This window comes from Oscarella lobularis, chromosome 20 (genome assembly GCF_947507565.1).
Source record: "Oscarella lobularis chromosome 20, ooOscLobu1.1, whole genome shotgun sequence".
Lineage (NCBI taxonomy): Eukaryota > Metazoa > Porifera > Homoscleromorpha > Homosclerophorida > Oscarellidae > Oscarella > Oscarella lobularis.
In genome coordinates, this window is record NC_089194.1 from 1,427,356 (window position 1) to 1,452,150 (window position 24,795).

At 49.8% G+C, this 24,795-nt stretch overlaps 5 protein-coding genes and 2 long non-coding RNA genes across 13 annotated transcripts; 3 read left to right on the top strand and 4 right to left on the bottom strand.

The window, feature by feature from the left end:
- Positions 1-75: 75 nt before the first annotated feature.
- Positions 76-4,298, bottom strand: LOC136199121 (ankycorbin-like). Of its 2 annotated transcripts, XR_010672984.1 has the most exons (20): positions 4,244-4,298; positions 4,097-4,185; positions 3,948-4,043; positions 3,803-3,901; positions 3,658-3,756; positions 3,339-3,437; positions 3,193-3,291; positions 3,056-3,143; positions 2,906-3,007; positions 2,793-2,857; positions 2,347-2,442; positions 2,216-2,299; positions 2,057-2,161; positions 1,917-2,000; positions 1,737-1,860; positions 1,523-1,687; positions 742-1,473; positions 398-452; positions 261-335; positions 76-155 (listed from the first exon to the last, which is right to left on the bottom strand). XR_010672984.1 is itself a non-coding variant. In XM_065989253.1 (19 exons), the coding sequence occupies exons 1-19, from the start codon at positions 4,260-4,262 to the stop codon at positions 323-325; spliced, it is 2,313 nt and encodes a 770-aa protein (XP_065845325.1). In that variant the 5' UTR covers positions 4,263-4,298; the 3' UTR covers positions 179-322. The 2 variants fall into 2 exon arrangements, 1 of the variants encoding a protein (XP_065845325.1); XM_065989253.1 differs by lacking the exon at positions 76-155 and having other exon boundaries at positions 179-335.
- Positions 4,299-4,351: 53 nt separating this feature from the next.
- LOC136199116 (uncharacterized) lies at positions 4,352-12,314 on the bottom strand. Its single transcript, XM_065989243.1, has 13 exons — positions 11,336-12,314; positions 10,539-11,028; positions 8,934-9,077; positions 8,623-8,690; positions 6,817-7,867; positions 6,607-6,760; positions 6,145-6,550; positions 5,915-6,083; positions 5,772-5,859; positions 5,435-5,712; positions 5,179-5,382; positions 4,999-5,119; positions 4,352-4,943 (listed from the first exon to the last, which is right to left on the bottom strand). Exons 2-13 carry the CDS (start codon positions 10,848-10,850, stop codon positions 4,432-4,434), a joined length of 3,507 nt encoding a protein of 1,168 aa, XP_065845315.1. The 5' UTR covers positions 10,851-11,028; positions 11,336-12,314; the 3' UTR covers positions 4,352-4,431.
- Positions 8,871-11,197, top strand: LOC136199129 (uncharacterized). The gene is made up of 2 exons (XR_010672988.1): positions 8,871-10,300; positions 10,349-11,197. It is a non-coding gene; the product is annotated as an uncharacterized lncRNA (long non-coding RNA).
- On the top strand, positions 11,343-13,868 carry LOC136199125 (serine/threonine-protein kinase PAK mbt-like). Its single transcript, XM_065989256.1, has 6 exons — positions 11,343-12,003; positions 12,493-12,626; positions 12,689-12,815; positions 12,878-13,003; positions 13,383-13,517; positions 13,580-13,868. The coding sequence occupies exons 1-6, from the start codon at positions 11,347-11,349 to the stop codon at positions 13,739-13,741; spliced, it is 1,341 nt and encodes a 446-aa protein (XP_065845328.1). The 5' UTR covers positions 11,343-11,346; the 3' UTR covers positions 13,742-13,868.
- Positions 13,869-15,471: 1,603 nt separating this feature from the next.
- On the bottom strand, positions 15,472-19,801 carry LOC136199119 (uncharacterized). Of its 4 annotated transcripts, none has more exons than XM_065989250.1 (11): positions 19,113-19,801; positions 18,871-19,023; positions 18,102-18,821; positions 17,919-18,050; positions 17,739-17,855; positions 17,567-17,683; positions 17,232-17,348; positions 17,057-17,173; positions 16,877-16,993; positions 16,709-16,828; positions 15,472-16,650 (listed from the first exon to the last, which is right to left on the bottom strand). In XM_065989250.1, exons 1-11 carry the CDS (start codon positions 19,495-19,497, stop codon positions 15,560-15,562), a joined length of 3,186 nt encoding a protein of 1,061 aa, XP_065845322.1. In that variant the 5' UTR covers positions 19,498-19,801; the 3' UTR covers positions 15,472-15,559. The 4 variants fall into 4 exon arrangements, with proteins under 4 accessions (XP_065845322.1, XP_065845321.1, XP_065845320.1 ...); XM_065989249.1 differs by having other exon boundaries at positions 16,709-16,825; positions 17,567-17,689; XM_065989248.1 differs by having other exon boundaries at positions 17,567-17,689.
- LOC136199128 (uncharacterized) lies at positions 19,179-20,158 on the top strand. 2 transcript variants are annotated; one of them, XR_010672986.1, is made up of 3 exons: positions 19,179-19,343; positions 19,421-19,541; positions 19,592-20,158. It is a non-coding gene; the product is annotated as an uncharacterized lncRNA (long non-coding RNA). The 2 variants fall into 2 exon arrangements; XR_010672987.1 differs by having other exon boundaries at positions 19,421-19,521.
- Positions 19,874-24,726, bottom strand: LOC136199117 (kinesin-like protein KIF26A). 2 transcript variants are annotated; one of them, XM_065989246.1, is made up of 15 exons: positions 24,594-24,726; positions 24,017-24,381; positions 23,828-23,960; positions 23,683-23,760; positions 23,503-23,619; positions 23,324-23,417; positions 23,043-23,148; positions 22,844-22,985; positions 22,550-22,634; positions 22,373-22,480; positions 22,145-22,319; positions 21,924-22,086; positions 20,222-21,872; positions 20,094-20,164; positions 19,874-20,037 (listed from the first exon to the last, which is right to left on the bottom strand). In XM_065989246.1, exons 2-15 carry the CDS (start codon positions 24,349-24,351, stop codon positions 19,933-19,935), a joined length of 3,363 nt encoding a protein of 1,120 aa, XP_065845318.1. In that variant the 5' UTR covers positions 24,352-24,381; positions 24,594-24,726; the 3' UTR covers positions 19,874-19,932. The 2 variants fall into 2 exon arrangements, with proteins under 2 accessions (XP_065845318.1, XP_065845316.1); XM_065989244.1 differs by having other exon boundaries at positions 24,017-24,661.
- Positions 24,727-24,795: the final 69 nt, after the last annotated feature.

Genomic DNA, 24,795 nt, shown 5'->3' on the forward strand with positions numbered 1-24,795 from the left:
TTTGCCTCAGTTGGTTTCCCAAAGGGAGATCCCGCTCCCCGTTTCCTGTTCATTCTCGACGGCTGCGGAGTCTTTGTCTTTCCTTTGCTGTTCATGGTCCTTTTCAGCCGACTCCTTCTTCATTTCAGTTCGACGTCTTTCCGTGCGTTGGACGCCTGCACGTACGGGAATTGACATATAGATATAAATGAAAGTTCATTAGGATAAATAGCTAGCTACAGTTGTGTACAGTGTACGAACGAATAATTGACGAATATTACCTAATACGAGAATACGGGAACTCCACACTCACAGCGCATTCGCAAGCCAGGCTACTTCGCATTCAACTTCTCTTCCTAGCAAATACCCGTTAAATTGTTTTGCAATGTGCAACATTACTAGTGACGGTTGGTTTTACCTTTTTCTCCTTTGTCTGTCTCCACCGTTGTTTCCTACTGTAGACTTTTTCACGGCTGTCAAGGAAGGAAAAAAGTCAGTCGTCGTTTCGTACGTTCGACGTTATCCGAAAGAGTGGAAAACAGCGAGAGATGAGGTTCAGGGGATAGTTGTCTCTCCCCCACAAAGGTTTCCATAATTCCACGTGGAAAAGGCTTAGGTTACGCGCAGTATTTACCCAAAGAGCAATTCCTTTACACAACCGAAGAGGTTAAAAAATTCAAGGGGTAGAGGGTTCTTTTTTATATCAATACTTACAGCTATTCGATCGAATGAGCTCCACTTTCTCTCCCCCATGCTTCTTACCTTTGACCATTCTTTTCGCTGGGCAACTCTTGTAATTCTCGTCAGACTTCTGAATGACTTCCAATCTGGCCAAACACTCCGCTGCTGAAGGCCTCTTCGAACGATCGAGATCGACCATTGCTAGACAAAGACGCTTTATGATAGGATGGCGAACACTTGTTCCCTGCGCCATTCTCTTTTTTGGTGCTGGTTGCTCTCCCGTCATCAATTCAATGAACGTCACGCCGAGACTATAGACGTCGGCCATTTTCGTGTTGTGCTGGCCCGGTTCGAGCCTTTCCGGAGCAATATAATCAGGACTCATCAGCCCAGCTGAGAGACTGGAGGCTTCAGAAAAACGAGCCGCTCCCAAATCGCAGATTTTCGCTTCCATGAGAGATGTGACGACGATGTTCGTTGATCGAATGTCTCCGTGAAGAATGCCAAGTCCGTGAAGATAGCAGATTCCAGACGAACAGCCAATTGCGACGTCGACTTGTTCTCTGAGAAGAAGAGGACCGTCGCCTGCGACAATGATATCAGAGAGAGATGCTTCGAGAAGCTCTGATATGATTCTCAGTGGAATTCGATCTTGAGTGATGACGCCGAGCAAAGAGACGACGTTGGGATGATGAACTTGACTGCAGATTGAGATTTCTTGTTCCAATCGACGAACATACACGTCGACGCGAAGAAACTCGTAGAACGTTTTGACGGCGACGTTGCAGCCGCGCCAACGACCCACACGAACGTCTTATATTGAAAATAAACTATTAGTCAAATCGGAGATCGTTCTACTTACCTCCGTACGATCCTCCGCCGAGTTTGACGTCACTTATTTTAATGTCGGTGGAGGAAATTTGATGCACGTTTTCGTATTGGCTCAAATTTCGTTGCGCTTCTTTGGCAAGGAGTCGTGCCTCGTCGCGTTCCTGCTCCAGTTGAGTACAACGTTCAGAAGTCATTCCTAATAAGAGATCATAGTCCACGAGTCGTACTAGCCTTCTATCTCTTACTGATATCCGTTTCTGCTTGAGCAGATCGCTCACGGAGGTACTGACTCGCCTTTTCAACTTCCCTCATTTTTTCTTCGTGTTCTGAAAGAGTTCTGTCTTTTTCTTTTTGCAAATCACGAACGAGCTAACGAAATGTAGCGTAAAGTCTCTTTAGTATTAACATTAATCCCAATAACTAACCTGTTGAGATGAGTGAAGATTTTCAGTGAGATTCCTCTCTTTTCTTCGAGCAGAAGCTCTCTCCTCTTCTAGGCGACGTTGCTGCTGTTGTATGAGACACAAAATAATTCACTGTCTAACACTTTAGCACAGCTATTTACCTGTTGAGACGAGCGGAGATCTTCGGCGAGACTTTCCTTCTCCGCACAAGCAATGTTCTTCTCTTTTTCAGACTTATCAAGGCGACTTTGCAGCTTTTTAACGAGCTAAAGAAATACACAGAATAATTCACTGTCTAACTCTTTAGTACAGCTATATACCTCTGCGAGACTTTCTTCCTCCGCACACGCAACATTTCTCCCTTCTTCCCCCTCATCAAGACGACTTTGCAGCTCACCAACACGCTAATAAATTATAAACATTGATTCAGATTAAATATCTATATACTGACCTGTGGAGTCCCGCTGAAAGTCTCCTCTTCCAAGATGAAAGATCGAAAAGAAGAACGAGAAGACTTAGAATCCTCTCTCAAAGTCGTCTTTTCCGCCTAGAAAACGATCACTCTTATTAGACTTTGAATAAGCAGCACCTTTGACAATGCGCATCCTAACTGTGTGAACACTAGAATGTCATTTTTTCGTTAGATCACATTTCTGATCTATTTATCTGCTAACAATTCATTGATCGACAATCTCAACTGCTGCTTCGAGATAATCAATTGGTTTATGAGTCCGTTTTATGACGTGCACAACGATATAAAATCTTTCTTCTATCTATATCCCACACTTTGACACTTCCCAAGACATTGAAAAAATTTAATCAACTCCTCTCAATTGCGTATGAGTGCAACGTAATAATTTAATGTTTGATTCTATGAGGACGTATGAGTAGATTTACCTCACGTTGTTGAGTTGTTTCCTCCTTTTTATCCGCTCTAATTGCTTTATCTGTAGAAGATGCTGCCTACGGAAAACTCATATCAATACGTCACAAAATCTCATCTATGCTTTCCTCTCGTTCGCTGAAAATATTCACGAGTTTTTCTTTCATTCGTTGCAAAATTTTTTTCTCCTTTTTATCCGCTCTAATTGCTTTATCTGTAGAAGAAGCTGCCTACGGAAAACTCATATCAATACGTCACAAAATCTCATCTATGCTTTCCTCTCGTTCGCTGAAAATATTCACGAGTTTTTCTTTCAGTGAAACGCCATTTCGAGAATAAGCAATTTGAATGGCTCCTCTATTTTCCTACATCACTTAAGGATTAGAAGCTAAACTGTCTTTCGTAGTATCTCACTTTGTCCTTTGCATAAATATTGCATCCCTTTACAATTAGAATATTCATCACTCTTTCATTTCCAAAGTAAATGGCTTCCAAAAACGGCGTTCTTCCATCCTATCAATGAACTTTGTTATAATTATAGATTGCTAATGAATCAATACCCCATTGACAGCTTCAATGTCTGCCCCAACTGAAACCAAATATTCTGCAATTTCAACGTGATTCCTTTGACATGCCCAATGAAGGGAAGCGTTAAGCCACTAAAAATGGTTGTATTGAAATATTGTCTGGTTCTTTGGATAGAAGCCACAGCCACAGCCATTTGATTTTGATTTCCCCGCCCACAATACTTCACTTTGTTTGACACAGTCTAACATCCGGGAAGTAATCACCATAGCAACAATGCTGTTCTACTCTATTCATCAAAACTGTCGCTCATATTTGTGGATGTGGCCATGACTTAAACGTTAAATTGAATACCGGATTAGATTTATCATTGACATCCAATCCCAATTCAATGAGTCGTTTAACAATTCCCAAATGACCCCGCTGACTCGCATATGCCAATGCTTCACCATCCTACAAGCATCTCATTAGTAACAACCACAATGACAGTTTTACTTACGTAGCCCTTTGCATGAATACTGCATCCATTTTCAATTAAAACTTCCATCACTTCTCTATTTCCATTCTTAGCGGCTGAATGAAAGGGCGTCATTCTCCCCTATTAATCATTTGGTCATGATTAGTAATTGATAATAAATCAATACCCCCGAAGCACGAGCTTCCATGTCTGCTCCAGCTGAAATCAAATATCTTGCCATTTCAGCGTCACGTGCCAAATGAAGGCAAGTTTTTCCATGATACTAAAAACGCCGTGAGAGAATCGAAGTTTTGACTTTCTGATTCGTTGCACTACCTTTTTCGCTGTCTTCCACTTTTCCGGATAACGTTGAATATATGAAGACACGGTCTCTTTATCTCCTTGTTCGACAGCCGAAAGAAAGGCTAGTAGAAACACACGTAATCGTTAGAATAGTCGAGCAGCAAAAGGAATAACAACAACCGTCGTCGCTATTCGCCATTGCCAGCTGAGAGAACGAAGGAGGAGGATGCGCAGTAAAACCAAGTCCCGTACAATGTCGTTGTCATAGAATTTCGAAAGCGAACCCAGTGACCATGTATAGAGAGATAGATTGAGCCAAATACTCAAAACCAATAAAATAATAATATCAATTTTGTACATGCACCTCACTACGTCGAATCCGGATCCGTCAGTACGCTCACTAATTTCTCATAATCCGTAGTATCGCGAACCTTTTGAAAATCGTCCGTAGATCGTCGTTTCTTGATCGAAAACGGTCCCCGACTCGTCAGCATCTTCTTCAGAGCCGAAGACGACGACGATTTCTTCACGTTCACCCTTTCCAAGCTACTCTTCTTCAATTTCTTCAACGTTCCTCTCTTCTCCTCGTAAATTCTCTTGGCAACGATCTGCTGTTCGACTTTCCACGCCTCTTTGAAATCGCTGCACATTTCCTTCCAAAGTCCAAAGAATTCCGACGGAGAAACGACGCCGCCGTTGCCACGGTAACAGTAGTAGTCGACGAGAGCGGCGAAACGACGCTTGCAATCGGAGAGAAAGTCAAATTGGTCTTGAATCGTTTTGCGTGCCCAGCCAAGGAATTCTTCCATTGTGGATTTGAAGGGCTGGAGGAGATCGGGTGGCGAAGTGAGAAAGACTTCAGTTGCCTTCTTTTCTACATCTAAAACGAAAGAAAATTAAAGTCACGTGTACAGAGACTATATTTATTTATTTACCTTCGAGTTGCTTGTTAATGTTATTGATATCACCTTCCATTTCCTCGAAATTCACGTTCGACGCAGCGACGACGTCAGCCGGATCCGGAAGTGGACATCTCGCCGCCGAAGTTCCGGCATCCTTAATTAATTAAAAATGAATTAATAATATAAACATTGAAAAATCATCAGTACAATTACCTTATCATATTTTCTCACGTAAACAGATACAACGTATTGGAGAAGATTGGACGAGTTGTCTTTCGTTTTGACGTTCTTTAGCTTGGGTAGAATATCCAAAGCAAACGCTTCGGCCATTCCACGTGAATTCCCAGCATTCATATGGTTCCCTATGGCGAGGACTAAGCCCATAACAGAGCTCACGGTAGTCGAATGATGAAGAGCCTAAAACCCCCAATTAAAAAATATCAAAAAAATCAATAATCAATTATTTCACCTCTACAACGAGACGAAAATTGGCGAAAGCCTGCGTTATGTCGCTCAGCAACTCATTGAAATTTTCCTTGAAGAGAAAGCACGATAGTCGATTTTCAAACCCGGAAATGGTGGAGAGTTCGTAGAGAAATCGTTCGGGTTCGTCAAGGGTTCCCTCGCTGCGTTTCCCACCGCGAATGTGAGCGCCAATGCGCTCCAATTCATCGGGAGTTCCGCGCAGTTCATAGAGCTTGTGATAGTTGTATAATTCCAGAACGGATAGATCGAGATTATAGACGCCTGTGTGGAGAAGAAGAGAGCATAAATAAATAAACTTTATTAATTAATTGGATTCTCACCTTGCTTGATATCGTCCATATTGGCGTTCAGATGACGCATGAATACGCCCACCGCTTGCAGTCTCTTCGAATCCAATAGATTTACGAGCTGCCACAGAAAAATAGTCAAAGATTAATACTATTGATTTTTTAAATCTCCTTACCTTCTTTGGCTTGGGTTTCGCAAAGGACTGAGCTAGGGTCATTTCCTTCGTGGCTTTCTTAGCGAAGAGCTGCTCGACTTCGTCGCAATCGATTTCCGGCTTGACTATCTGTTCCCATAGCGACCTAGGCGCTTCGTCGCTGCTACTACCACTGCCACAAGCAGACGCTCTAGAAACAAAGAATAAATAAATAAATATAGATATTATTGCATTGATGACGTGTGCCTTACTTTCTCTTCTTCTCTTTCCTCTGAACCCTCACTTTAGACCAGAAGAGTGGCTTCATAGCGACTTTCGGCTTTCGCCCCTTCTTGGCACCCAATAGAGGCGGCGGCGGCGGAACGGGGACTCCGCCTGGGGGAGGCGGCGGAGGCGGCGGCGGCGGCGGCGGCGGAGCGAATTCACTCGAGACGGGAGGCGGCGGAGGCGGAGGCGGCGGCGGAGCGGGCGGAGACGATGCTTCCTCTTCGAGTTGTCCTAATTGTTCTTGAAGTTTTTTGATGTCCGCTTGGAGAGTCTGGATATCTTTGTGGTGTTTGATTTCGAGTTGTTCGATTTCGACGTGGTGGGTCTCTTCGAGAGATTCCATGTCCTTCGAGTGGGTTTTCGCCGCTTGAAGCAACGCGAGTTGAAGATCTAGAGAAGAAGAAGAAGAATAGAAAATCAATAAATATATATCTTGTGGTTCCTACCTGGTTCCGTGTATTTGAGTCGAGCGTCTCTAATTGGCGAGGGAGGGGGCCACAATTCATCTCCAACTAATCGGCCGGGCTTTAGAGAAGGTACAGGCGGACTTAGACCTCCTTCCGTCATATCCCCAACACTCCAACAATAGCTCCCATTCAACTAAAGACGCACACACGTAAGAATCAATAAATCGATATCGGATTATTATGACTGACGTCAAATTCTCCTTTCGACTCCTTGTCCACGTTCTCCAACAATCGGACTCTCAATAACAAACAGCACAAGTCCCTTATATCCGCTTCCGACACTTCGCCGCGTTCTTGTATCCACTTCACCAAATCTTCGCCCTGAAATTGCCGCGTCTCCTTTCGCTGGACACTGGACCAACGCTCTCTCATATCGTCCCTATTCGACTTCAACGACTTGCTCGGAATCGGCGACGTTCCCCTAGAAACGACAATCTTCGACGACGTCAACATAATGTGCCGATGCTGAGCCGTCGCGCTGATTCCGCCGCTGTTACCCGTTGCCATGGAAACCAAACGAAAATTATCCTCCGAGCTCTCGGAACTGGGTCGTTTCGCCGTCGCCATGGCGACGTCGACAACGCGTTTCGACGGTCGAGGCGATGGCGTCATCTCCGGGGTCGTCGTAGTCGGAACATCCGTGGTTGTTGTCGTCGCCAGGGAGACGGGTCGTTTGACAATCCGCTTAACGATTCGCTTCACCTTGCGCGTTCTCGTTGCCGGAGGCGGGGCCCCGTTTAGGGACAACGTCGGCGTGGGCGGCGGGACCAAGGAATTTGTCGTCGTGGTGACGTTGGAAGAGGCATTCTCTTCCGTTTCCGTACTCGTACTCGGCTCGGCGGCGGAAGACGACTCGGATACGGGACATCCGATTTCGGAAACTTTTTTCTTTCTCAAAACTTTGATTTTTCGTTTCACCACACGTTTTCTTGTCGTGGTCGGAACGGGAACGGCGGGCGACGTCGCTTCGACGGTCGCATCGGTCTCCTTTATTTTGATTGTGAAATCGTCGCTGGGATCCTTATCCAAAGTCGTCCAAGCGGATAACGCTTTCTTCCGCTCCACTTCCGGGCTGCATCGTGTCGCGCGCGCTTTCGACGCGGGCAGTGGAAGCGTTTTCGATTCGTAGCCCATGGGACCGAGTGCCGCGGCGGGAATGAGCGCTTCGGGTTGGGGTCGCGTGACGGCCGTCGCCGCGCTGACCACGGAATGCATAGTTGGCGAATTGTCGTTTGTGAGTCTGAGAGGGAGAGAATGGATTGTGGGCGTCGCTCGCGTTAATTTGTCAGGGAAAACAAAAACGACGCGAATGGCTGCGACGGGGGACAGAGGCGAAATAATTTGCGTTTTTTTTTTTTTCGTGGAGGCGAGACGGGGAGAAGGCGCGCGTGAGAGGAGCCCGCGCGCGCGCCCGCGTGAGAGGAGCCCTCGTGCGCGCGCGCTGGGGAATTGGATTTGGTTTTTCGGAGTCGTCTCTCCCTAACGCTAATGAATGCAGGCACCAGGCTCGTCTGAAGGGGAAATCGTACAAAGTCAATCGGACTAAACCACAGACGCTGCTGCTGGCACGAACGTTCGAGTAACGGGGGAAAATTTTTCGCGACGGGGGGGATGCGTTTCGCTCGCGGCGGGCGCACGCTTTCGAGTGGGAGGGAGGGGGGGAGTGCGAAAATGTGAAACGATTGCGAAAGGAATGCGGTTTTAACCGTTTTTCGGTTGAGGTGGCGTGGAAAGCGGTAAAATGACCGAAAGGGCAGCGACTGTACGCGTTTCCAGTCATAAGGGAGCCGGCGAAAAATCAACTAAACATGAGCTCGCGGGGCGAGAGCGTGAAACGGAAGCCACATAGTCTCCCCCGCCCGTAAATAAGCCAATCCAAATCCCCTCGAGTCCAAGGGAGACGCGAACCCAACCAAAACAGCCAAGAAGCGCGATAACAAAACCCGTCCAAGACCCAAACCAAAAAACCCTCGGCATTCGAACGATTTTTCTCACCTTCCCATATCGGACGGCGTCGAGGGCGTCGCCGTTGCGTTACAACGCACTTTTCGCAGTCGAATATCCTTCCGATTATAAAAAAGACGAAGGAGAAACGATAAGCGTATAAAACGAGGAAAAACGCTGCAGTGAAACGCGAGTCGAAGCACGCCGACGCTATAAACAGGACCACCCCAATTGGCGCGGCCCAGATGGTACGAGTCAACGGACCCGACGAATCAGCGGACAAATTGGGGGGGAGAAAGACGCGCTCGCGCCGCCTATGCCTATCGTCGCGCGCGCGCGCGCGCGCCGCGCGATTTCCTTACCCGATTCAGCTGCTGTCGTTGGCATAGCAGTAGATCGCGTTCGATTCGCGCCTGCTCCGCTTCGCGAGCGAAATAGCCGGCCGAATAATCGACGAGGACCTCCATGGAACGCACGCGATCAAGTAGGGCGACCAATTGGCGTTCCTGTCCCGGACAGCGGAATAGAAATGAGTGAGCGGTGTCGGATCTGTTGCGGTCGGGGACGTGCGATCGACTAATACATGCAAAGGGGGACGAACGATCGTCAGTTATGCATGTGTCGGAGAGCTAATCGGATTAGTCGCGAGTGGCGGAGCCCCTCCTGCGCGCGGGCAACCGCGCACCGGTCGCGCACCGTCATCCGATCGGGTTCATCCGCTTGGGGATGTCCACAGACGTCGTTTTTTTGTAAATACGTGGAAAAACTGACTGGATTTGGCGTGTCCGGGTCGGTTTTTTGACTGATCGACCGCATTCAGGCAAACGTGGATGCGTAGGAGCAACCACACCGGTGCAGAGTCTGAGTCATAGTGACTGGTTACAATTTGCGGTCTTCATCGCTTTCAGTCAGAGAAAAAGTGACCGAATTGATGCGGATATCGTTTTCAGCTGACTGAAATATAGACCGGGTTTCTGACTGATTGACCGCTATTCAGTCAGGTCAAAATACATCAGCATGGGGAATGACCTTTCCCGCCAAATTACTGCTACTCGCACAGTTGGGGTTAACCGCTATTTCCAGTCAGCTGAAACCCCCCTACCGCTACGGAACCAGGTTATTGGGGCGCGATACTATTTAGGGAATAGACGAGGCACGTGCCCAGCACACGCAGGTGCATCCAAGGCCATAGCAAACACGGGGGCTCGCGGGCATCTCAGCTGAGGGGCCCCCACGCACAACCGGGTCCGGTGCACAAACGAACCACAAAACACATGTAGCGGCTGGCGGATCGAGAGACCCGTCAGGTGTTCTCGAGCCACCACGTGACCCTGCCATATTGGGCTTCACCAAACGAAAATTCGATACATTTCGCGCGAGGCGCGAACCGCATTTTTTACATAGATAAATGGTTCGAGTAGCGTTCCAAGTAGTTTACATGCGTCTCAGATCGACTCAACGTCAACAAGAGCGCAGGTGCACGCAACCGCGCCCCCGCACAACCACACACGCGGCAGAAAGAGTTCCCTATACCGATTAACCATGCAAATGCGCTAAGGACCCTCTAAAAGCCTTCGGTCCCAATATGGACGGCATTTCCTACGATCTAATCAATGCCCAATTCCGCGCTCATTGGCTTCATTACCACAACAACTCGAACGAAAATCAAAGGGCAAAGCGACTCGCCTCCGGGGAGGAAGCGACGCGGCCGTAAAAAGAAGGACGTGAAGTAGGGGGGAGGAGGGGGGGTTGACCCTCGTACTAACTTCCTCCCTAGCGACGCTCTATACGACGACTAAACCCCATTATGGGGAGCCCCCCTGACTCAAGGTTTCTATTTTCACCGCAGAATACAAACAGCCTCTAACCCTGTGCGTTCTTTTCGCGGAACGCGACTAAGTGCCTATCGCAAACTTCCTTCGCGCGCGACGTACGGGGGTTTCTCCTCCTTTTTCCCGCGCTCTTACCGTTTCGCGCGTTCGCGTTTCGATGCGTTGAGCGTAGGAGGGAAGTGCTATTAGTCGGCGGCGGCGGCGGTTCTCCGTTTCGGACAGGATGTCGCGTGGCTCCGCCTCGTCGTCGGCCGACCAATCATCGTCTTCCGGGAACGACGTCCCGGAGGCACTGGAGTCGGTCCCGGACTTCGAAACACGCCCCCGTTCGAAATCGTTTTTCGACGTGTCGTCGTCGCTTAGAATGGCGACGGGACTACGCCAGTAGGCGAAGTCGGTATACTGAGAGTTCGATTCGGGCTCTGGCGTCGCGTTTTGGCGATTCATCGACGTTTTCCACACGATCGGATGTCGAGGAGTCTTTAGTCGATGATAGGGCGGCGTGCGAGCCGACAATTACGACGTAAACGCTTCCAAATTCTCCGCCAAAAGACGAACTAGGCTCTCGCGTCTGCGCAATGCGCAACGAAGCTGCAAATGCGACGAAAATCGATAGCCCGGATTCCTGCAGGAAAAACGAAATGTACATTTCCTCGCGCACGCGACCTCATTCGCGGTCACGTGAACAATTTTAATTAATTAGTCATCGCACGCCCCCGACGTGCTCGACATTCTTCAATATTCTATCAGTATTTATTAGTGTATACAGCAGAAATAAAAGTGTTTCCATTTTTCGCCCCAAAAGCCGCAACTTGTTTAGGCAAAATAATTAGCACCATCTTGGCGACGAGATGCATGCATATTGCACGATACCCAACCTCCCTCGAGGCGGAGTTCCCACGAAACCCCCCTCTTCCCCTAATCCAATTTACCTCTCAAATCAATGGCTGCTTCTTCGTCCGCCTCGTTCTGCTTCACGAAACGTCGCCGACTCAAGGCGTCGATCAGCGCGCCCACCGGCTTCGTTCACTCGATACACACGACGTTCGACCAGGAGACGGAGCGCTACGTCGATCTACCGCCCCAGTGGGAATCCCTTATCGTTCAGCCGGGAGACGATCGCCAGAGGCCGCGACCCATCGTCGAAGGCGAGGAGCCATCCGACGCCGAAGTGTGGACCTTCCTGGAAGCCCTAGGTCCCATCCCCGACGACGAATTTGTCGAGTATCGTGCATCTGTTGTCAATTTGGGGTCGGTCGATGTGCGCGAGTACGGGGGTCGGGGCCTATCGGCTGCGCCGAGCGAGTTCACAATGCGGTCGTTGAGCTACTACGCGGATAATACGTTGACGCGACGCGGCGCCCGGTCGAGGGAGGATCCGCCGGCGCGGTTGAGTCACGAGGAATTTAGAATGGCGTTGCAGAGCGTCGTGAGTCGACGCGCGGACGCGGCGCTGCGCGAGTTGTGCAGTTTCGTTAAGATTGGGGAGGGTTCGACGGGGATCGTTTGCACGGCGTTCGATCGACGCATGAGGCGAACGGTCGCCGTGAAGCGAATGGATTTGAGGAAGCAACAGAGAAGGGAGTTGCTTTTTAATGAGGTGAGGATTGGGTGGAATCACTACGCTGACTGTATAGGGGTGTATTTGCGTACGGCAGCCAGGAGCCCCTATCCGTGCCAATATTAGACAATATTTAGGTTCTAAACTAAATTAGCAACAGGGTTTCCTAGCGAAGGTTGTCAACATCTACAGCAAATGCTAAGGATTGCGGTTCTAATTCTATTCTGTGTCCCCGTTTCCTATCGTGGTATCTAGTATTAGGCAATGTTTTGGTTCTCTAAACTAAGTTACTCAGTCCCTATACTAAGGTTTTAGCTTGGCAGGTTGTATGTGTAACAGTATATTTGTATCTACCAAGGAGTCCAGGCTCTAACTACTCTATCTACACAGGTGTCCTAACAGTGAGACTATTCAATACTGTACGTTTAACAATAAGCTTTTGCTCGTTCGCCAATGAAGAGCTGCCCTGGGGGGGGGGGGGGGGGCCCTTGTTCTGTGGCTATACTAAAAAAATCTCTCGACTCTTAGGTCGTCATCATGCGCGACTATCCCCACGTAAACATCGTCAAAGTCTTCGACACGTACGTCGTCCAAGACGAGCTCTGGGTCGTCATGGAATACATGGACGGGAGCGCCTTGACGGACATCGTCACTCGCACGAGGTCCCCCTCAAATCTCCCCCTCCCTCTATATCTATTTTCAACAGCACATTGTGTTGTATCAGGATGAACGAGGAGCAGATCGCGTCCGTCTGCAAGGCGTGCTTACGCGCCTTGGCTTACCTACACTCCCAGGGGGTAATACATCGGGACATCAAAAGCGACAGCATCCTATTATCGTCTAAAGGCCAAGTACCGTCTATCGCCACACTAACGAGTTTGCCTTGCTAACGAATTGGGGGCATCCTTTATAGATTAAACTGTCCGATTTTGGCTTTTGCGCTCGTGTAGCGCCGGAAATTCCCAAGCGGCGGAGTCTCGTGGGAACGCCCTACTGGATGGCACCCGAAGTCATATCGCGACTTCCTTACGGTCCAGAGGTAGGGGTAATTTGTCAAACGCACGAGCTCTCGATCTCTATTAGCTCCAAAGCTGCGAGACATCTTACATTAGAGCGGTTTTGTAATACACAGATGGTCATTGTGTTAGAGGTTTGCCGCATAGACGCAGTTTACTCCGACACACAAAGACCTGACCCCCCCATTTGTATAGCAAAACCTCTCTACGTAACAGCCTCTCTCTCTTGCTAAGTGGCACGCATGTCTCAATATTATGACTGCTGCTCTTGGCACGGGGAGGTGATCTTTTAAGAACAGATGACCACCTCTTTAGAGAGGCCGCAAATTCCTTTTCTGTGTGTAAACATTTAGCTCTAGTACGGGTATAGTCTAAGTCCACGCCTCTGATTATTTTTCTCAGGTCGACATATGGTCATTGGGGATAATGGTGATCGAAATGGCCGACGGGGAGCCGCCCTATTTCAACGAGCCGCCTCTACAGGCGATGAGAAAACTTCGCGATCTACCTGCCCCAACGTTTCGCGATCTAGCATCCGTATGATTTAATAATAAATATAGTATGGTCACTTTAGAAGAAAGTGATTCTGTCTATCTTAGATTCCTCCTAGACTTCAGTCGTTCAATGACCGTGCTCTCGTGCGAGATCCCATGCAAAGGGCCACCGCTTTCGAATTGCTGCAGCATCCGTTTCTCAATCAGGCGAAAGCTAACGGAGCGTTTCTGCCTCTCCTGAAAAACGTTCGTCACAGCGTTTGTTAGGATGTAAACCTCTTTAGAAAGACATTCTTTTTTATTAATTAAACAGATTTTTTTCGTTACGGATCCTTTTTTTCTTTTTTTTGGTTTCCCTTTGCTACACAAATTTACTTTTGATTTGGCTGTGTCATTAAGTGGGATGCTACGTTAGGAAAGGACATCCTTATTCATTCTGTGGCTAGCTAGCGTCAATGCAAATCGGGGGAGGAGCATTTCTGGGAATCAGCGGAAAAAAGAAGTCTTGGAACTGTACTGTACACATAATGCAAAAAGTCAAATCAACATACTACGCTCAGCCGTTTCCGCTTGCAAGTGGAAGTGGCCGGGGACAGGATAGTTAGAACAATGTTGGCTTTCTTCTAATGCAAAAACATGGGCTTGCCTTTTGGAACTGAAAGTCAAATGATAACCCCATGCTGTGTGCTCTTTCTTCTCTATACAATGATGCCATTACTTTAATCAATACGTTTAAATTTGCGGTTTGGCTACGCATAGAAGATCGTTACATTAGACTAAAGGCACGTGAGAACTCGCGGATGAAGGTAAACACTAGAGGATGCTATGGTGTTGTTACTTGCATGAGTCAAGGAAGACTTTCTATGACGACCACAGTCTCATTTTGCAACCTCTTTCATTGGATTTTAAATGTAAGAAAAAGATAACCCGAGAACAGGAACTAAACGTGGTGCTTTCTATCGACTCGGGAAAATGGGCACGTAACGAGTACGCTTTAGCTCGTGAATGCCTCGCTACCACTCTCCAACTTACTTCAAACCGTAGAGGACGATGCAGTGCGAACGCACGGTTAGAAAACGAAGAAACTCATTGTACGAATACGGGAGTGCAGACGAACAAGGCTGCGCTTGCGTACAAGTACTGGCTCACCTCGTGCTTCTCGTTCTTTTCTCTCGTCGCCTGTTGATAGAAATCCAATGGGACATCAAAATATATGGTTCAGTCATCCACGCCGGTACGGTCCCGGCTCGCGATCATGGTAAGTCGTCGATTTGGGGACAACGGGACCCCGTTTTCGCGACGCGGCTAACAGCGAAAGCGATTCGCGAACACAGTAGTGCCTATAAACCGTAGTCAATGTACTTCGCGACACGTGTTCTTTGGGGGGGCCCCTTTACGGTTCGTACCTCGCTGGGCAAATCGGCCTCTGCAGGCTTCGCGGCTTGCTTTCGTGAGGTCCGAGTGATTCACGCGAGGTTAAATCGACTCATGCGACCCAGTTTAATCTCAGGCAAGACGATTCTTGTCTGTTTCATGCCCTGGGAACACGCGTTTACGAATATCGAACCGCGTGGCGCTAATCTCGCACTCTTGCCCAGCCGCGTCTGCGCGAATCACCACGGCGTGATGCGAAAGTACGGTCTCATGGTCTGCCGACGCTGTTTTCGTGAATACGCCAAAGATATCGGTTTTCTCAAGGTAGGCGTGGTCACTCGCTTATTATCTAATATATGTATCTTGTTCTAGCTTCGATGAAAATGGGCTGTAGTATGAAAAATGACTGTTTTTGTGTATGTGTCTTGTTTGTGCAGTTAGACTAACGTTGTCTAAATAAAGCTGATCAAGACTAATGACCGTTTTACGCGTGTAATAATTTTATGACGTCATCAGCACGTGATATTGGCTGCCCCATGCGTTATCTACCTCCACCAGAGAGGTTTAAGATACCAGAGCCCTATAATATATATTATATATGTATTATAGGGCTCTACAGTATATATGAGGACTCGAGCGTTTCCCAAATTTCATACAGCTGGGTGAATTTTTTTTCAATCTCAAACCCCTGACTTACTCCCAAGTCCGTCTCTAGTAGAGCTTCATCCCCACGACTCGTTCCACGTGCGTCCATCGATCGAGCGGCGATCGACTCCCAACTCTCCCCTCGCCTCTCAGCATCTCGTCCACGCGCATCATCCGCTGGACGTCCGCGCGACGTCGCCCCGTAAACGCGGCCTCCACTTCGCTTAACGCCGTGCCGGGCAGGGCATCGATCTCCCCCGCGGGCGTCGAACCGACGCGCTGGTCCACCTGGCGAGCGAGACAGTGACTCGCCCTTTCATATCTCACGCACACGCGGGCCCCGTCGACGCTCATACGAGCAATCCGATGCACGTCGTCGATGGTCACTCCTTCGGTCCCAGTCAAAACCGTTCCCCGAGCCCCCGTGTATTGATTCGAACAGTCGGCGCCCTTCGCCTGCCAATCGGACCACAATTTATCGAGGAACGAATGAAGGAGAAAGAATTCGGGCGCATTGGCCGACGACTCTCCCCTCATCGTTCCATTGACGCCCAAGTGCACGGGACTGTGCAGGGGACCGGCGAGGGCGGCGTCGACGTCTCGAATAGCGCCCGCCGAACAACGTATTCCCATGAATCGATCGATGGACGGTTTGCACGGTAAATCGCGACTTTGAAACGCGCGCCTCAGCGCCGACGTTTTCGCCGACGGCGTGAGTCGCCATCTCGGATAGGCGAAGGGTCCGCTCGTGACGTTGTAGTCGGAAGCGCCGCGTCCGTCGCCGCCCAACGAGCGTCCGTTGTTCGCCCACATGTCGTCGATGCAGCTGACTAGCGGTTGCCATGGCGACCGACATACGTACGAATAATCCCAATAGGGAATCGTCACGCGCGGGTCGACGCAGCGAAGGAGATTTTCGATCGAGAGAACGAACCATCGATGCCACGGGAGAAATTGCGCGACGCCGTGAATTCCGTTGCGAAATTCTCGCTCGTGAATTCGCACGAGACGATTGTAGATCGTCTTGTGCGGAGATCGGGTCGAAATGCGTTTGAAGGCGTTGACGAATCGAACGCGTTCTTGCGACGTCATTGAGAGGAAGTCTTTTCGAATGCGACACTGGCCCGGTTGATTGTCTATCGTGCACGAAGCCGAGACTGTACCAAAAAAAGAGTATTATGAATGCAACGCATATAGACTGAATTGAATGTTTACCTCTGCGACACGATCGTCTATCTGTACCCAGACTAAATCCTGTATTGCACGCACAGGTAAATGTAGCTCCGTTCGGAGTGCATCTGTGAGCACAGCCGGCTTGATCGCATGGATTCGCTACTAATCAACATTAAGAAACGATGCAAAATCCCTTGCCTCTCTATTTACCTCTACTGCACGACTTTTTATCTGCTCCCAGTCTGAACCCCGCATTGCACGCACACGTAAAGCCGACTCCACTGGAACTGCATCTGTGAGCGCAGCCAGCTTCGTCACACGGATCCACTAATAAAACGTTTTACTCGATGTAATTTTGCGTGGATATTTCTCGTGCTTATGGTACGTTACCTCTATGGCACGATCTTCGGTCTGCGCCCAACGTGAATCCCCTGTTGCAGGAACAGACGAAAGACGTTCCTGTAACGGTGCACCTGTGGGCGCATTTAGCTTGAAGACACGGACTGACTGTAAATGAAGTTAATTGTAGGCTGTTTATTAATACTCGGCGTTTCTCAGAGTCTACCTCTACTGCATGACTTTCTGTCTGCGCCCAATTGGAATCCTCCGTGGCACAAGCACACAAATGTGCTCCCACGGACAATACATCGATGAGCACAGCCGGATTGATGACAAGGATTTACTAAATACATAGTTTTATAATCGTTTCTTAGTTCGAGAAACCTGGTATACTTCTGTCGCAGGACTTTCTATCAGCTCCTAATCTGAATCCGCTGTGGCAGGCACAGGAGAACGAGCTGCCTCGAACGATGCATCGGTGAGCGCAGCCCGCTCGATGGCACGGATTTACTGATATAAAAATGTTATTAGACACTAGAATTGTGACGTATGTTTGTTTACCTCTGCTGCATGATTTCCTATCTGTTCCCAGTCTAAATCCCGCGTTACACGCACACGTAAATGTAGCTCCGTTGGAAATACATCTATGTGCACAACCAGCTTGGTCGCACGGATTTACTGTTCCTTTTTTTAAGGTTATTAGTTATGCTAAAAGCGATCTCTGAGACTTCACCTCTACTGCACGATTTTTTATCTGCACGTAAAGCGAAACCTTGATTGCACGCGCAAGTGGCGATAAATCCATTTGCAATGCAGCGATGAGAACAGCCAGCTTGATCGCACGGGTCGACTGCAAGAGAAAAGAAGGAAGATGTATAGGGAAGGACTATGAGAAGATATGTGCTAGCCTCACTTCTTTGGCATGATCTTCTGTCTGAGGCCAAAGAAAATCCTCTCTCGCAAGAACAAAGAAAGGAGGAGTCGCCGTTCCGAGTACACGTATGAGCGCAGTCAGATCGACGGCAGGGATCCAAAGGTTCGTCACCTAAGACACCAAAAAAATTAAAAGACTAAGTTATTAATCTCTAAAACTCACTTGCACATGTTGGTCCACGTGGCAGAGCGCCTAAAAGCTCGGCGAGTCGCGAGAACTCGTTAAACGCTTCCAATCGAAAGACGTTCCGATTGACGGCGACGCCTCGAACGTAGTCGATGTTCTGCGTCGCGACGGCGTTGAGTTCGCTACCGTTTACGCTGGGCGTCACTCCAAACGTGAATATCGTCGACTCCGTCTCCCGTTCGAGTCGTCGTGCAAGAGAAACGGGATTTCGAGGTCCGTTCGATTTTCCATCGGTCAATATAAAAACGACCTTCTTACAGTTGCAATCCCTGTTGCAGCATTTTCCGTCTCGCTTTTTCTGCATCGTTTTGTGCACGAAATCGATCGCCGAGTCCAAGTGAGTGAATCCTTTTGTGTATCGAATTCGTCCGATTGCTTCGTAGAGGCCGGCGCCGCACTGATATTTTTCGCACGGAATTTCGTGCGTCACGTCGCTGGCGTACGTCACCGCGGACACTTTGAGAAGCGGCGTTCGCGCGCACAAGCTCTTGACGAGAACTTTGAGAAAGTTGAGCATTCGTTCGAAGTGCTGAAAGCCTATGCTTCCGGATCGATCGATGAGAAGATGAAGGCAAATCGACGCGCACTGATACGAGCCTATTTGACCAGATCGTCCGCCGACTATTCTCTTTCCTTCAGCTAGGCTGAGAAACGAGCTTTTGAGAGAACGAGACAACTTCACGGGTTTTTGAAAATCTGCACACAACACAAGTGAATGTCGTCAGAAAGTCGAAGATAAATTTACCAAAGACGGGATTGACGCATTTATTTGCGCAGCACTTCATATACCCAGGGCACGAGTCGTCGTGACCCGTTCCTATGCATCGCTTTGCGCTCTGCAATGACGTATCCAGCGGACATTTTCCGACTTTTACACCGCAGTCACTTGAACCCAATTCTAAAACAAAAACAGACAGACTATGGTATGCGAAATTTCTGAAGGATCTGTCTATGCTTCCTCGCTGCCCCCTGGTTCTTTTCACGTACCCACGGCAACGTAGTCAGCGATGAAACGTCCGCTGATTGAATCAGTCCTAAATTCTATTTGCATGGCTCCGACGCAGGACGTTCGGGTTGCGTCGCGTAGCTCGCTCCCGCAATAGGGTCGACTCCACGACGCGCCGTCGTCGAGCGATAGGCGAACGTAGTGGCGACGGCAGTCGGAGGAGAGTGCGAAAAGACGAAAGTGAAGACGAACAGCGCGTCCCACGACGCGAGGTTTGATTATGTAGCGACAGAAGGCCTTGGACTGTAAGCTGATGATTGTTCCTTTCTTCTTGTTGTATTGGCCGCAGATGCGAGTTGTCGAGCTGGCGAGAGCGACGCATGAAAGTGCGATAAGTAGAGCTACTTGGAGATGCCTTCTTGCCATGGCAGATTGCACGAATGAACACAGGTGTCCGGGAGTTGGCCAATGTTAATTGTGCGAGTATCTAATTTTCGAACTTTGATTCGTTTTCGCGTAGAGGCGCGGCTAGAAAACGTCCACGTGAGGCGGATGTGAGCTATTGCGAGCCGATTCGACGGCGGATTGCTTCGCAGGCGACGGATGCGCGAAGCAAAACAAGAGGGGCCCGGCCCGGGAGCCCCCTCATCTCTGCATAGAGGCTCCGATTTGCAAACGCAGACGTGCAGAGCTCCACATTGACCGTTCCATTGCTTGGGCGATCTCAGCGAAGCAGTACAGTGCAAGGCGTCACGTCGCGCACGTGCCTACTGCGTCACCAGTTGCGTCATGAGACCCACAATAAACTGCCTAACTAACCAAACTTATTATTTCTCTCTAAAATTAAAAAGATGTACCGGTTTATACTAAAGTGAGCGAATTTTTAGAAGAACGCGGCTTTGGCTTTATTGGATGCAGACGAGCTTCACGAACAGCCAGAGACTCAGCAAATGGATCCTCGTCAATCTAATAGAACAGCTACATGACCACACAAATACATGAAATTATTAGCTCTTTCTCACATTGTGCGCGGGATTTGAAACTCCTTTAGAACCGCTTGACTTTCTTTTAAAGATCTTCCTTAGCAAACGAGCTAAAAAGATTATTAATTAAAACCTGTTTCTATCATCGCTTCTGACGACGTTTCTACCTGGCCACGATCCTTTCTTCTTCTTCAATTTCTTGTTCTTCACTCCCAATGCATCCACCCCTATCTCCTTCTCCGCGTCCTCCACTTCCTCTCCTCCGCCATTGGAGACCCTGATTACCTCCGAAGCAGGTCGTCGTCGATTCCTCTTCCCTTTAACTCGTCCCCTCGGCGATTTCCTCAAAAGCTGCGTTGACGACCGCCACGTGTGATCGCTCTCCGCCGTCGACTCGCACACCGAAGACGCTCTCGATTTGACCCACGACGACCCGCGGCCACTGCCCCGTTCTTTCCCCAATGCCGCCGGCATAGATCGTTGCTGTACAAGCGAACGCGGCCGTTCCAATTGCGTCATCGTCGCAGATCGCCTTCGCGCAGGCGGCGGCGGCGGCGGTTCCTGTGGCGGAGGCGGCGGGCGTTTTTTCACTGGGGAGCGCGGTGGCGGTGGTGGAGCTGATTGCGGCGGTGGCGGGGGTGCACTAGATTCAACGCGCGGAAGCGGCGGCGGAAAGGACTTGCCTACGGAACGCATGGGACTCCCGTGTTCTCCATACCTCTCGTCCAACGTCTCGGGACTCAGATTATCAAACGTATAGGGACCGAAAGTTGGTTTGACCCGCTTCAAGGCGGCGGCGAGAAGCCTCGGCGGCGCGACGGCACTCGACGCCGTACCGACTTCGCTTTTGCAATGCTTGAACGACGACGTCCGCATTGGGAGAATGTCGCTATTTCCGTTGCCGCCGCCGGAAGTCGCGGCGGCAGCGGCAACGACCATCGCCGCCGAATCGGCCGGCGATAGAGTAATAGGAGCGAAACCGCCGCCGGTGTCGAGAGCGAGAAGACGACCGAGAAGCGACGTCAATCGACCAACGCCGCCTCCGCCTCCGCCGCCGCCGCCGGGCGTGAGAAAATCGCTCGACGACGCTTGAAGTGGTCGCCAGCTTTGCAACGCCACGGACGGCGGTCGCGATTCCGCGCCGCCGCCGCCGTTGGCGGAATCTTGAAATCGTTCCGACGTCGTTCGCGGACGATTTGCCGTCGCCGTCGCCGTGGGAAGTCGCAGGCTCGTCGTGTGGGAGCGCATCGAGGGAAACGGCGGCGGAACGGACGGGCTCTCCTTGAGAAGTTTCTCGATGTACGCCGTGAGCTCGCGTTCGTGACGCGGCGAAAGAAAGACGTCGTCCTCGTCGTCGTTGCCTTTCTTTTCCACCGAGGGGCCGTCTTGGACGTACGCTTCAGCTCGATGTGCGTCGTCGTCGTCGTCGTCGTCGTCGTCACCCGGCGGCCCTTCTCCCTCCGTTTCCTTGCCGCCGCCTACGTAGATCGCCGTGTCGCCTGTTTCGACGGTCTCGTCGCCGGTTGCCTTGGCAACGAGGTTTTGCTCCTTTTCCTTGTCCGAATCGCTTGTCCATGAGGAGTCCGGTATGTCGGAGAGAAGAGGACGCGTTCGGAGATAGTCCGACTCGTCCGGTGATATGACGTCGCGCGACGGAGGAGGGCCGGCTATTTTTCCGTTGCCATTTCCGTCTGACGAACTATTCGTACCCGTGCTCAAATTGCGGTGACGGCGACCGCCGAGGGGACGCCAGCGATAGCGACGACGATGCGATTCTTCGGAGGACGATTCGCCGCCCGACGACGACGTTCCGGAGAACTGTTCAAGGAAGTCTAATTCTTATTGAAAAAGTGTTTTTATGTTTCGTACTCTGCTGCGTCGTTTTCTCATCTTGTGGATTCGCGATGAGAGTTGCACGACGGCGAGCGTGTCCTGGTAGTGTTGAGGAAGGCTCGATACGTGGACTATGATGTTTGTTCGGCACGATGGATTGCCAAGGGATTCTTGAAGCAACTGAGTCAATTTGCTCTCCCTGTTTGTAGGGGGAAAGTTCATAGAGAAAACAATCCCTCGATCTGATCAACGCTTACTTGTGTGTAAGTCGCTTTTCGCCATTTGCGACGGCCATGAGAATATTTCCCAGGGATAGGAGAGACGTCACGGAAGTGCCGTCTTTCATTTTGGGGAAAATTTGCGCTGACAATCCCGGAGGTTTTTCGCAGCTTGCCAAGTCAATCAAATACAGCCGAGAGCTCAATACAACAGCTAACAAGTTCAGATTCGGTTAAATTTCGCTACACTAATTTTTAAAAGATTACCTCGTCCGCTTGACTCTTTTACTTTCTGTCGCAGGTGCACCGTGAAGCAAAAGTGACTGAATTTAGCTAGAATTTTCCTCTGTTCATCGTCCGAGTCAATGCCCTTGACTAAAGGGAAGAAACGCGCGCGTGCACGTGGCCTTAGTCTCTCGTTTAATTTTAATCAATCTCGCTCACTCTGTCGCGACGCGTGGAGGGCGCAATCCAAATAATAGGCCGCTCCCTCCGGTGAAATCACGTTTAGAAGCGTCTGATTCAAGTTCTGCGTATAGACAGGTCTTTGTATAATAGCAATGACAAACTCGTGGGCGATGCTTCTTCTCTTCGTAATTAGTGTCTGGCAGTACTCTACAGCTACACGGTAGGTATGAAAACGAGCCTTCGTTTCATTCCCTTCATTCTCTTGCATTAAATGGTCTCCCCAGTCAGAGTGTTTAGTTGTCTAAGTCGGTGTGTCTTTGCATTCCTTACCTCTAATCCCCCCGGACCGCTATCGACGCCGTTCCAAGACACCGGAGGCCCGACGCGATGATCAAGCAGCAAATCTTGCACTTGATCAATGAGACTATTGACCTCGAGAGCGGAGACGCTCACAGCGAAATGACATTTCGTTCTACGAGAGAAAATACTACTATTTCCTCTCCCCCCATAAAGAACGACGTCCTAATACTTCTGCCTCTGATGCTCGATCAGCTTGAATAGCCACGAAATGCTCGTTGGAACGATGCCAAGCCGATCCGGACAATCGTCAAAGCCAACCATGATGGAACTCTTACCTAAGAAACCGCAGTGTGTTCATCTAACCCAAACAACGTACGTACAAAGGGAAAGGATTGTCACTAAAGTGCCAGGGAGAATCGTTTTCGGTCAATCAATTAAACGATTAATTAATTAATAACTATTATTAGAAAGCGTTGCAGGAGGAAATCATCTCGACGGAGAGAAGATTACCTAGCCTCGCTTGGCCGTAACAGGCGATGCAGCCGTCCGTGCCGCTCAGAACGGAATGAATCACTTCGACGAGAGACGCGTTGCACATGTCCGTCTGTGAGGAAGGGGGAGAGATAGAAAGAGAGAGATTTCCTACTAATGATCCCGGGCAAACGATCGCTCGTTTGTTTAGACAGTACTTGCGTCGCGTCGCTCGTCATTATGGAATCGAAAGCGAACGTTTTCGGCGCGACCGAGCGAACGTGTTTTCGTCGAAATTGCGTGAGAATCGGAGCGGTCGGATCGGATATCGTTATCTTTGCGAAAAAGAAACACGTTATAACTTTTTTGGGGGAGGTGCTTGCATATGGGGCCCCCACTTGTTTCTTGCGATCGTTCACGTCCAAGAACTGCGCCGATTCGGTGTTATTCTTCGCTAGACGTAAAAGAACGCGAACCTAATTCAAAAAAATGAAGGGGGATTCGAAAAAATGACTCGTTTTCAAATAATTATAAAAATTTCACTTTTCCGACTCCGCGATGACGCCGATTGAATTTGACGAGCGCGGGCGGCGCCGACGGCGGTGCGACTTTGAGCGCATTCACGAAATTCGTCCCCAGCGGCAACGTGTAAATTCCCTCCTCGTGCGCCTTACGACTACGAACGAAGTCCCACCCACGCCATTAGAAAAGAGACAAAGATCGAATTCCTACCGAGACGTGTCGACTGCGCTTGTTGTCGGTATTCCGTACGAATCTACGGTCGCGTTTTGTTGCAGCGGCTGCGACGGTTGCGGCGGTTGCGGCGGTTGCGACGGCGGCGAGAGCGGCGGTGCGTCGATGGGGATAAGAGACCGCTGATGGTATCCGTACTTGACGGCGCGACTCTTTGCCTTGATGTGCCGCACGCGCTGTTTCTCTTCGAGATACTTCGTCGCTCGCGTCACGCAAGCGGACGGCATGTTCGGCGGCACGCGACGAACTCGACTCGGCGGCGGCGGCGACGGCGGCGGCGGCGGCGGCGGCGGCGGCGGCGGCGACGTTTCCATCACGATCGTTCGGAATTTCTCCGAAGAGGTCTGCGAGGGATGGACTACGTTTCGGCTCGCCGAAGCGGCGGAGAAAGGGACGCGGAACCAGAACCTATCTGCTATCATTCCGCGACTGGAGTCAATCAAACTACCGCGGAAACAAAGAGCCGATTCTCTCTCCTTGCGAGGCGAGGTGATAGTCGACAAAGAATGCAGACGGAGACCGGAAAACGTGGAGTGGGGGGAGGACAAAAGCCTACCTTTTCACTCGCTCTAGAAATTCAAGAGATACGGCTTCTTGACTTCCTCGCGACCGCGACGCGACGCTCGTAAAAGGAAATGATCGCGGTCGAGTGCGTCGGCGACGCTAAAAAGCAACCCCGCGAAGAATTTTTGCCCGCCTCCCTCTTTAATCAATTACCTGCGAAAACCCGGATCGCAAAACTTGCGTCTCTCATTGAA

Coding starts and splice junctions, on each gene's coding strand:
- LOC136199121 (XM_065989253.1), bottom strand. Junction 2,443..2,792: donor AAACAACTCAACAACGTGAG/GTAAATCTACTC, acceptor ATCGTTTTCTAG/GCGGAAAAGACGACTTTGAG. Junction 2,300..2,346: donor CTTTCAGCGGGACTCCACAG/GTCAGTATATAG, acceptor ATAATTTATTAG/CGTGTTGGTGAGCTGCAAAG.
- LOC136199125 (XM_065989256.1), top strand. CDS start 11,347: ATGGCTGCTTCTTCGTCCGCCTCGTTCTGCTTCACGAAACGTCGCCGA. Junction 13,004..13,382: donor GACTTCCTTACGGTCCAGAG/GTAGGGGTAATT, acceptor TATTTTTCTCAG/GTCGACATATGGTCATTGGG. Junction 13,518..13,579: donor CGTTTCGCGATCTAGCATCC/GTATGATTTAAT, acceptor TGTCTATCTTAG/ATTCCTCCTAGACTTCAGTC.
- LOC136199119 (XM_065989248.1), bottom strand. CDS start 19,497: ATGGCAAGAAGGCATCTCCAAGTAGCTCTACTTATCGCACTTTCATGC. Junction 18,051..18,101: donor ACGTGGACCAACATGTGCAA/GTGAGTTTTAGA, acceptor TTGGTGTCTTAG/GTGACGAACCTTTGGATCCC. Junction 16,651..16,708: donor TAGACGATCGTGTCGCAGAG/GTAAACATTCAA, acceptor TTTTTGGTACAG/TCTCGGCTTCGTGCACGATA.
- LOC136199116 (XM_065989243.1), bottom strand. CDS start 10,850: ATGAATCGCCAAAACGCGACGCCAGAGCCCGAATCGAACTCTCAGTAT. Junction 9,078..10,538: donor AAACGCGAACGCGCGAAACG/GTAAGAGCGCGG, acceptor TGTCCGGGACAG/GAACGCCAATTGGTCGCCCT. Junction 6,551..6,606: donor ACTCAAATACACGGAACCAG/GTAGGAACCACA, acceptor CTTCTTCTCTAG/ATCTTCAACTCGCGTTGCTT.
- LOC136199117 (XM_065989244.1), bottom strand. CDS start 24,459: ATGATAGCAGATAGGTTCTGGTTCCGCGTCCCTTTCTCCGCCGCTTCG. Junction 23,761..23,827: donor GTCATCGCGGAGTCGGAAAA/GTGAAATTTTTA, acceptor TTTTTGAATTAG/GTTCGCGTTCTTTTACGTCT. Junction 22,635..22,843: donor GCGGTCCGGGGGGATTAGAG/GTAAGGAATGCA, acceptor GTCTATACGCAG/AACTTGAATCAGACGCTTCT.